This window comes from Phaethon lepturus, unplaced genomic scaffold, assembly GCF_000687285.1.
Source record: "Phaethon lepturus isolate BGI_N335 unplaced genomic scaffold, ASM68728v1 scaffold5283, whole genome shotgun sequence".
NCBI lineage: Eukaryota > Metazoa > Chordata > Aves > Phaethontiformes > Phaethontidae > Phaethon > Phaethon lepturus.
The window spans coordinates 12,002-23,562 of record NW_010526873.1 but is presented as its reverse complement, the minus strand read 5'-3'; the positions used below and the strand labels follow the sequence as shown (position 1 = coordinate 23,562).

General features: G+C 38.7%; 1 protein-coding gene across 1 annotated transcript in view; it reads right to left on the bottom strand.

Moving 5' to 3' along the window:
- LOC104617779 (potassium voltage-gated channel subfamily H member 8-like) overlaps nucleotides 1–9,450 on the bottom strand; it is a gene marked incomplete at its 5' end in the record, with an annotated part of 22,386 nt that extends 12,936 nt beyond the window's left edge. Inside the window, 4 exons of the mRNA XM_010283194.1 lie at nucleotides 160–236; nucleotides 1,280–1,386; nucleotides 7,354–7,709; nucleotides 9,412–9,450. Of these exons, the coding sequence (XP_010281496.1) occupies nucleotides 160–236; nucleotides 1,280–1,386; nucleotides 7,354–7,709; nucleotides 9,412–9,450 (579 nt within the window). The remainder of the gene's footprint in view (nucleotides 1–159; nucleotides 237–1,279; nucleotides 1,387–7,353; nucleotides 7,710–9,411) is intronic.
- Nucleotides 9,451–11,561: the final 2,111 nt, after the last annotated feature.

The window sequence follows — 11,561 nt, the reverse complement described above, 5'->3', positions numbered from 1 at the left end:
AAAGAGTTAAAAGCCCCAAACTGCCCTAAACTTAGGAACCCCATCCAGTTTTGCAAACTTGTTTATCACACATTTATCATATTCCCAAGTTTTCTGAGTTTTCTCCAGCATTCCTTGAATCATTGTTAATATCCTCCAGCCTCCACAAATGCTCATTACCTCATCATTAAGCCTGATGATCTGCTGTTTGGTTTCTTCTGCTTTGATAACAAGCACAGCAGCACCAATTTCTGCCTCTGAAAATAATTCAAATGCATGTAAATGAGAGAAGTATAATAAATTGGAAACAGCAATGCTATTCTTGCACTTATCCAATGCTTTAAATTTAAACCTAGTTTGCACTTGGAATGAATGAAAATTAAATCTTGTGTTTAATGTTCAGTGTATAATGTGTAAGAAAAGTGTGACGAATAAAGTTTGTACTGCTCTCTTCAGTCTGAAGCTGAAAAGACTGAAAATGACAACCCTGGTGCCAACCATGTGACATGTCAACTGTTTTTAAAAATCAGAGATACAGTTAAGTTTCTGTTATTATTTTTCTGTTTACTTTAAGAGGAACAAAAGGTGCCCTAATATCCTCCATGCAAAAGTTACATAATTATGTGAGGATTGTCTTAAAAGAGGGGTGTTGGAAACAATCTGAGCTGCACTAGTTGTGCCACTTCAGCATTAGTTCACTGGTTTCCACTTCTGTGTGTCTCTTTTTTTTTCCCATGTTGATGTGCTCTGCAGAGCTATTTTATCAACCTTTTCATAAGGTAGGTCATTTAAGGCTTCCTAAAACCTCTTGCTATTCAACGTTTTCACTCTTTTACTCCTAAGAATCTAGGTACTTCCATACTTCTGTACATATCTTTAACAACAATTGAAAGCCAAGTTTACATATGGCTCTTCATGATTTTTTTTTTTTAATTTGGTATTAGAATGTTTTAATGTTGAATTTTGTCCTTGTGTTTAATACTTTCCATACCCAACGTTTGGGAGCATGAGGCTCCTTGGCTGATCCTACAATACTGCTGGTAAAAGATAATGCATGAAAATACAGTACTCTTTGTAAACTGTTTTATCGTCACTGTCTGTTAGCAGGAAAACACAAATAGCCTTCGGGACACTGTTTTATTTTTCTACAGTACCAACTGTGGTACTGAAATGGTATTGAAAGTGTGGATATACGTTAAATCTATTTATGCCACTTCTGAGAATCAAAGAAGCAAAGGGAAAAAACCAAAATTATGATGACTGTTTTCACTAAAATGGGATTTTCTCAGTAAAAGCTCACCTCCAATTGTAGGAGATAGCCTCGATTCCTGCCTGAGCTGATCAGAGCTGAAGTCAAAGATTTGGCTTTCCTCATTATGGTTTCTATCTTCAATCCCATCAACAATTCTGTTGAGAAAAATCAGAGGGATGGAGCAGTTTCATAAACAGTTTCATAAACATCATATTCATAGTTATATTGTCAAAATTACTCCTAAAAGGCACATTTTAAAGCAATGGTAAATTTTGCACAACATTAAGTTTAGAGAAAAGTAAAAACTATTATATTTGTATAACTTCTTGTGAGTCACTAAAGATTAAACTTACTGTTAGAGGAAGGAATGTGAGGACAAACATAATTAACTGAAGTTTCAAAATATTCATGACTTCTGCAGTATATTCTGGGTCCTAACAGAACCTGTACTGAGTATAGTTTTCTTTCCGTATGTGAAATAATCTGTTGCCATTCTTTCTTCTACACAAACTAAAGATTATTCACTATGCTCTTGTGAAGTTTAAATCTCTCTGCACATAACAGGATGTTATATTAGACTTACTTAGGTGGAGCCTAAGCCTGAACATAATATATTTATGAAAGTATCTCTGTAAACCAGAGTCAAAAGTGTTGCTGCCATGCAAATAGTTATTCTCAAATTCAGTTAAAACTAACTAGCTCAGGCAGAGCAATCTTGTTTGCAAATTTGGTATAGGATGTGTAGACCAGCCTGCAATGTCCCATTTACATTAGTATTGGTATAGGATCTAACTACTAGAAAAGGCATTTTTGTCAGTTATTTCTACCCATGAATTGCAGTTGACCTCCAATTTACAATGACAAGAAATCCAAAGAAAAAAAAAGCAGCATTTTATACAATAATCAAATGTGGCATACAAAGAATAGAAAACTGGTATCCGATAGAGAAATCAATACACATTAAAATATATAATTATGCATATTTTTTGTTCTCATTTATACTAAATTGTGCTATAAAGAGAACTGTTTTAAAGTTGATGAAAGTGACTCAGAAAACTGCCAACTGAGAGGTATGGAGCAGCAATTTCTTGTTTTGTCCAGGCACAAGTTTCAGAATTTGTTTTGCAGTAGGCAGATGTGTTAAATACTAATCTGGAAGAGCAAAGGAGTCAGTTCTTGGCCTCTTAGTCAATGGTGATAACTTTGTGATGATGGAAATTAGATTTTCCATCTAATAAGGATAGTCTCAAGTAAACCTCTTGACTGGAAGTGTTTGGAGAAAGGAAGAACAGACAACACAGTGATATCTGTGATCTATTTGGCTTGAAAGACCCATTGATTCAGAGCTCTGTGCACATACCATATATTCTTGTCCTTCTTGGCTCCTCATGTGGGTTTAGGGCTCTGTGTTATGTCTGAGTGTTCATGATGCCAGTTGGATGTTATTAGACTTCACTCTAATCTCATCCAGCCTCTGGGAAGAGATGAGACTCAAATGTGGTGCTTGAGCTGCTCTGGCCTATACTATTATCTGCATCTGAAAACCTGAATCATTACTTTGTTTTAAATTTGCTGTAAAACTTGTTTAATGTCATCTGGCCCCACTGCTTCAAAAAACAAATTTTAAACACCAATATCCCTTTGTACTGGGTTTGCATGGCAAGGTTTTAGTAGCAGAGGGGTCTTACAAGGGTGCCTTCTTTCTTCATAGTAGCTAGTATGGGGTTATGTTCTGGGTTTGTGCTGGAAACTGTGTTGATAACACAGGGATGTTTTCGTTATTGTTGAGCAGGGCTTACACAGAGTCAAGGCCTTTTCTACTTCTCACAACGATTAGACTGGGGGTGCACAAAGATTTGGGAGTGGACACAGCTGGGACAGCTGACCCCAACTGACCAAAGGGATATTCCATACCATATGATGTCATGCTCAGCATATAAAGCTGGGGGAAGAAGAAGGAATGGGGGGATGTTCAGAGTTATGGAGTTTGTCTTCCCAAGCAACCATTATGTGTGATGGAGCCCTGCTTTCCTGGAGATGGCTGAACACCTGTGGGCCCACGGGAAGTGGTGAATGAATTCCATATTTTGCTTTTGTATTGGGTTTACGTGGCAAGGTTTTGATAGTGGGAGGGACTGAAGGGGGGGCTGTTGTGAAAAGCTGCTAGAAGCTTCCCCTGTTTCTGACAGGTCATGATAGCAATGGTGGTAGCATCTCTGTGATAACATATTTAAGAAGGGGGGAAAAAATGGCACACAACAGTTGCAGCCAGAGAGAGTGACAATGCATGAGAGGAACAACTCTGCAGACACCAACATTTGTGAAGAAGGAGGGGGAGGAAATGTTCCAGATGCCACAGTAGAGATTCCCCTGCATCCTGTGGTGAAGACCATGGTGGCGCAGGCTGTCCCCCTGTGACCTGTGGAGGTCCACGGTGGAGCAGGTGGATGCCTGAAGGAGTCTGTTACCCCTGTGGGAAGCCCATGCTGGAGCAGGCTCCTGACAGGACCTGTGGACCCATGGGAGACCCATACTGGTCTGTTCCTGAAGGTTAGCACTCTGTGGAAGGGACCCAGGCTGGAGCAGTTCATGAAGAACTGCAGCCTGTGGAAAGGACTCACACTGGAGAAGTTCATGGAGAACTCTCTCCCAGGGCAGACCCCACGCTGGAGCAGGGGAAGAGTGTGAGAAGTCCTCTCTCTGAGGAGGAAGGAGCAGCAGACACAGCGTGTGATGAACTGACCACAATCCCCATTCCCCGTTCCCCTCCACTGTCTTGTCAGGGAGGATGCAGAGAAAATCAGTAGTAAAGTTGTGCCTAGGAAGAAGGGAGGGGTGGGGGGAATGTGTTTTAAGATTTGGTTTTATTTTCCCATTATCCTACTCTGATTTGATTGGTGATGAATTAAATAATTTTTCCCCGAGTCTATTTTGCCCACGACGGTAACTGGTGAGTGATCTCTCCCTGTCCTTATCTTGACCCACGAGCCTTTTGTTATATTTTCTCTCCCCTGTCCAGCTGATGAGGGCAGTGATGAGTGGCTTTGGTGGGCACCTGGCAGCTAGACTTCACTCTAATCTTAATCAGCCTCTGTGGGGAGATGAGACTCAAATGTGGTGCTTGAGCTGCTCTGGCCTCTACTTTTATCTGCAGCTGAAAACCTGAATGATTACTTTGTTTGAAATTTGCTATAACACCTATTTAATGTCATCTGGCCTCACTGCTTCAAAAAGCAAATTTTAAATGCCAATATCCCTTTTGTAGAGATTTCTAATTATATAAAATGCTAACATTTAACTGCCTTTAAAGCACACAGGGGAAAACCTACTCAAATGTGACTTGGAATTTATAGACGCTATATTCTTTAAAGTGTTTAAAGATTCAGATGAAACAGAAACCATATTAGCAAAACCAGCTGTTTCTGGAGAACCAAAAGATAGGCAGGCTTCTATGTGGGGAATACGTAATAGGCAAGATGCTTATTCTTACATAAGGAAGTGGCAGTGGAGCAACATAATGTAGTGAGATGTAAACATGAGGGGACAAAAGTAATTGGTAAGTCTTACTCCTTTCTGAATTAGCTATTGTACAGCTCTGAATTTTTGCCTGAAGACAGACACCTCCACTCCTAGAAGTCAAAAAGTCAGAAAAGATTAACACGTGACCTCTTCTATCCAGCTGATCAGGGCTAGAATGCACTCATCCGTGTGGGTCTGAGGAGATTCAAATGCATAAATGCCTCCTCCCAGGACTACCTTTATTATCACTTACACTTTCTTCCTTTTGATGCTCCTCTTCTTCATAGGCAGTATCCAAAAACTGATTGCGAAGTCTACAACTGTATCCTAGAAGTTAAGATGCTGGCTTCTATTCCTTGAACCAAGGACTGTTCAAATATTTTACTCAGTCTCTGTGCTTTATTGCCTTGACTGTAGTGTACAAGGAAAGAACTGGAGTCTGGAGTCTCTTCTCCAGTCTTTCAGTCTGGAGAAGAGGAGGCTGAGGGGAGACCTTATCGCTCTCTACAACTACCTGAAAGGGGGTTGTGGGGAGGTGGGTGTTGGTCTCTTCTCCCAAGTAACTAGTGATAGGACGAGAGGAAATGGCTTCAAGTTGCACCAGAGGAGGTTTAGACTAGATATTAGGTAAAATTTCTTTACAGAGAGAGTGGTCAAACATTGGAACAGGCTGGCCAGGGGGGGGGGGGAGTCACCATCACTGGAAGTATTCAAAAAACTTGTAGATGTGTCACTTCAGGACATGGTTTAGTGGGCGTGGTGGTGTTGGGTTGATGGTTGGACTTGATGATTCTAAAGGTCTTTTCCATCCTTAATGATTCTGTGATTCTGTAACTGAAGCACCAGTGAAGAATTCTGGTTGGCTTATTCTAGGGAACATCCACAGTAGAACAAGTTTCTTAAGCGGACAAATTACAAAGTATATTCTTTTGACAAAGTGTGTGGTTATACACCTCACAACTGCATTGACTGGACATTTCAACCAGAGTCTTGCCTTCCCCTTATGCTGCTGTTCAACAGCAAACAAAAGCAAGAATCTTAATTAAGGTCTTATTTTCTCTTTAATACTTACTAAGAAACATTTAAGGCTCTTTCTAAAGTGGTTTTAACTTGTCAGTTTAAATGTTCTGATAATATAAACTTATTTTGGGGAATAATATGAAAGTGTGTGGGCTGGAAAAAAAGGCCAAAACCCTCATATGTTTTGGGCCAATTTTCCAACTTATTAACAGGATTATTCTGCAGCTATAAAATTACAAATGGAAATAGGAAATAATAATATATGTAACAATACTTGTTTCACATTTGACCTTGCAGCCAATATGCAGTCTGGCTGCATATATTCAGAACAATAATGAGCAAGGTTTCATCAGAAAATATGAAAGGTAGCTTTCCTCTGAATTACCACTTGATAATGACCTTTACTCATAGCTGACCTGAACCAAATCCATATGAGATCTATGAAAGAAATGGGAAAATATCCACTATGCGTTTCAATTTTGCTAGTGTAGAAGCTGGTTTAGCACACATTATTCTCCCCTCTATTGACAAAACTAAAATCCATTTGTATCCTGCTCCTATTTGAAAGGTAACATTACTGATCAAATATATGATGAGGGGGAAAGATTTCTATATTGTTTTCCATGTCCTTTTTATGATTGCACCCTTAGGCACAGGTGCCTTGGCAGAACTAAACAAATATTGGTCAAGCTGTGGCTATTTCATGTTTGCAATGGTAAGTTGCTGAAACTACCAGTCTGCCTCTAGTGAATAAAGGAAGTTTTTGAACATGTAAAATACTTCAAATTACAGAAACAAAAATGGAACTGGAAGATCAACTGCTGCAGCTCCACATATGCAAAAAAGTGGTTGTGATTTCTGTGAAGTGATCCCAAAACTCTTGGTTAATAGTTAATTATTATGTTGCAGCAATTTAGAAATAACAGACATAAATCACCTTACAAGTAACAGTCAGGTAACAAATAAAAATGTTTAAATTTATACCTAATAATACCACGATAAACTATTATATGACTCTTGCTTACGTCAAAAGTCACAGCAGAACAGATTTTCTCAATTCCATATCTACTCTCTCCGTAACTTGCATTATCAGGTTTCCCTTCACTAATGTAAAAAAACTCTAAACATTTTCTAAAATTGCTAGGCAATAGTTTTCCATTATAGTCCTCTACTCCAGTAATTTTTGTATTTGCACAGCTATGCTGTATTATCATCTACATCCTTTTTAAATTGCTGTCTCTCTGATGGACTCAGAATGTTTCACAGTGCTGTTGTGGGAATGCATATTATTATACGTGGACAAAATGATACCATAAAGCCAGACTATTCAAATATTCATTTTTGTAATTGCTCAATACTTTTCCTTTTACTGGTAGAAATACTTTATTTGCAATAAAGTCCTAAAGTCATAACATTCTGCATAGTGTGCAATAGTTCCTACAAGAAGAGGACTTTTCCTTCTCTGTGGAATAAACAAAAGTATTAACTATTAAAGAAAACTAAATATTTTGCTGTGTTACAATGATGATATTTTTAGTAGGAGTTACATGATAGAGAATAAAATAACCATTCGTAACTATTACCTTGGGCTCAGGTCAGGTGGACCATTGGTGGTCAATGCTGAAAGGTGTAACTTAAGGTTTTTCTCCTTCCTTCTGGAGTAGTAATGGAGTTCCTTTTCGTGTTTGGCTCTTGACGGGTTTGAACTGCAAGCACGGATAGGTGAATGAAAGGGCACCGTTCCTGAGGCCAACTGCTTCAAGTTTCTCCCTAGGTGGCTTTTATTGCTTCCAGCCTTTTTCTGCTGAGAGCAGTTTGTGCTTCTTGTATGGATTGGTGAAAGGGTGCTGCTTTCTTCTTCTCCCTCCTCATCCTCATCTTCATCTTCCACAATTGAAGGCAGTCTCTTCTTTATATTTCCGTTTCCCTTGAGCTCTGTCTAAAATAGCAGATAACACATACTAGCATAAAATTCACAGCCTGATGTTGCAGAAACACAATTTCTTCTGATGTTCATCCTGGAACAAACCCAGATCTAGCACAGCTTTCGTTTCTCAATAGGGATAGCTTTTTTGGAACTCTTCAACTATAGCTATATGTGCATACAAACAAATTAAAAAAGATCACCAGTGAACTCACTGCAATATATTTTGTTACCAAGAAAGATTACATGACTAGTTCTCACAAGTCATGTGCCATATATACACTTGAGTAGATTAATCTTGCTTTACTGAGGCATTATTTCTTTTGTATGTTACGTTCTCAGACTCCTGGTGGACCAAGGGAAAGAACTGAGGCCGGTAATTCATATAATTCCACATTTTCATATGGAATAAGTTATAATGTATAAATAGCATTTATACCAGTTCAGCTCAAGCCCAAATGTCCTCTGTATCCTTCTTAGTAGTTGTAACTGGAACCAGTGCTCGGATAGTAAACAGATTTTTCACTTTATACAAGTCCCATTAATGCAGCAGTGGTGTGACAACATCAACTTCAGAACCGAGTCATCAAAAAGCAAAGCTACATCTGTTTTTTTAAAAAAAATGCAATTTGAATGCTCGATGTTGGAACCAAGGCAATTTAGAGGCAACATAGACCTGGGTTCTGTACTTTCTGTACTAATTAAAGGACAGTGTAAGAGAGCAACGTGGTGTTTGTTATTGTTTCATGGTAACAAAATACATTGGTCATGAGTGCTGAGATATGCCAACGCGGAGATCATATCAGGATCAGGCCGTGACTCAAAATAGTTCTATTTATTCTCATGGTACAACTTACTGTATTTATTGGTAGCAGGTGAGTGGGCTAAGGCAGGATCAGGTTCCAGGTCAAATTAACAAACTCCACACATCTCAGTCAAGAGTACAGCCAAATGCAACTTCATGGTTTCAGAAAAGGCTGCTATTAATTTTTTTTTTTTTTTTCAGGCTGCTCCTCTTAATCAAGCTTGATTAAGGCACTGTTAACTTTAGATAAAAAAGCTCAAATGAGCTTGTATAGTCAAATTTCTCAAGCCAAGTAAGATCAGCTGGATGAAAATGCAGATTTGGGGAATTTATCCAAATGTTCCAAGCCCCTATTAGTATCTGTCTAAATGTTTTGTAGCGTGGATTTAATTTTGCTGTTTTCTACAGCTCACTTCCATTGAATGAGTGCTTTTCTCTCAGTATATATTGACAGAGTTAATGAACTAGGTCCTTCCCATCTGAGATGTTCAAAAAGGTAAGAACTTAAAACAGTGGCAAGAGACCTGTCTATATAAAATATAATAGCCTTGTTATCAACCGTAATAGTCATCTGAAGGCTGTACTGATGATGAAATTGTACAGGACCTGGCACTGATGCAACCTATCCTACAGAGGATGAGTGTTTCCCATATTCAAAACTTTGGCTTGGGTAACCATGTATTAAAAACGCAGGTGCTGTAGTAGGATATCCAAATTTAGCACCTGGAAGAAAAGATCATAAGCTGTTACTCATAAAATGGACAGTGGCAGCAGAACTATCTGCAGGATGTTATTTAAAGTCTTATTCTGAAACCACAGAAGTCAGTTGGAGTTTTTCCAGCTTTTCTCTGGCCATAACTGTGTGCATTTTTCAAAGACAAGCCTGGCATATTTAAAATGTGACTAACATACCTGAGGTAACGTAGACTTGTTTGATAATTTTGATATTACCTGAAAAAACAAAACAAAATAAAAAAGTAGCAAATATGTGCATCTGCACAGTATTGGCTTCCAAGAGCATACAAACATCTAAACCAAAACATTTACGTTGATAAAAGAAAAGAACCTCATGGTAAAACAACTGTATTAAATTAAATGATAACATAGCACTGAACTAAGGACAATTCTTGGAAACAGATGCTGTGAGACAAAAAAACAAACCAGTTGTTTTATTTTTATGGAAAAAGACAGTTTTTGCAAAAATTACGTTTTACTTTAGTAAAAAGTTGGGTCAAGGCTCCAAACCTGTGAATGAATGTAGGTGGGTGAATGTACGTCTGGTGAGTTTCAGTACTGGTTTGATGGAATCCCATGCAGAAACAGCGCTCTGCTTCGGCCCTACCTCTTTGTAGCTTTAGCTCCTGTGCTCACCTAGTCCTTACATGTAGATGACCTAACTAACTGTAGCATCTTTGAGGAATTTTCAAAGGCAGTGATGGGACTGAAGAAAATAGGACTAATATAATCCTGAGGGAGATATTGAATTCATATTCAATTGAATATGAATTGAAATATCATATTCAAGGCCATGACATTTTCCCTTCTTGGATTAAACAGAAAGCAAAACAAAAGGAAGAAGAAATAATCATGCAAGTTTAATGTATAATTACTTCTAATGAAATCCACTGGAACTGCTGAATAATATCTGTAATGAACATTCTGTTGTTAGTTTGGATGTGCACACCTTGACCATGGGCAAGTGCCTCACAGCCTACATGCTGTATTTATAGGAAAATTTTAGTCTGCCAGCTAGAATTTTCAGAAGTGATTTTCAGCTTTCCTAAACCCACATGTCAAGATAAAAAGTGCTTAACACCAATCAACTTTAACTTTGTAGCCTCAGTTTATTTTTCTCCAAACTCAGGTAGAAGAAGTTAAGCCTTTCTGGAAGTCATTGGTACTTCCCGGTTTGTTTAATAGAAGGTCTTCAGAACTCCAGAATTTTAGGCACAGATTTGGAAAAAATAATTGTGGGGTTTTTTTTTCTCTTTTTTTCTTTCCTCTTCACAAGTCTTTCAGGTTAACCTGAAAACTGTTCTGTAGTGAGGGTACTAGTAGTGGTATAATATACAAATACACAATATTTAAGTTTGTGTAAGCAGAAATCCTACTCCACAACAGTCAAGCCAGTAGCAGGTGTATCAATAAATTTTGCAATAACACCCTAATAACTGCCAAAGAGAACAACTGCAATAATTAGGCTATGTAAAGAAAATAATAACTTCTGTGTTCTTCCTGATTTACATAAAGTACTAGATGATATTAGCAGAGGATGAGCTACCAGATACTGAAATCTCACAGCTTGCACTGTAATCTATGCCAACTGAAGAAACACCATCTCCTTCAAGATTGAGGAGAACAGGAAACTGGAAAGATACTAAAATATTAAAGTCAGAATTAGGAAGTACTAATGGTCCACTTTGCACATACGTTTAAGAAGATTAATTTACAATAGTGCCCAGAATTTTGAGGCATCTCTTTGCTTGGTTTCTAGGCACAGGTGCAGTATGAATGTTAAAGATCTTAAAAAGCATCAATTTGCCTGCTGAAGGCTTTATAAATGACTTGTCATTTGTAGCTTGTAATGTGGGTGAAGATTTCCCCTCACTTTTTTTTTTTTCTCTTGAGCGCATGCGTTAATCCTGATTGTACCTCTTGAAAACAGAGGCAAAGAAATCATTATATGGGTATCTCCTAGATGTCCTGGTGGCATTTCCCACAGGTCTGCTGGATTCTTTCAGCTGGGGTGGACTTTCAGCTCCATGACCTGCTGGGAGCATTGCTCCCCAGCTGCCAGGACCACTCGCTCCACTGCCCATCAACACAGCAGCCACAGCCACCCATCGGTCCTCCTCTGCTCCTCAGCGTTACCCGTGCTGCTCCCCACAGCAGGGAGAAGCTGGCTGCAGAGGAAATGGGGGTAGGGACAGCACTTTGTTACCTTATGATCTTACCACCAGAAAGGTAAAGGGATTTTTGAAGGCAGGTTGGTTTTTGCGGGGAGGGGAAGGAGTGTTCTCAGCAGGGAGGGGAGCAGAAAAGAACGATAGGTATGGAAAGGG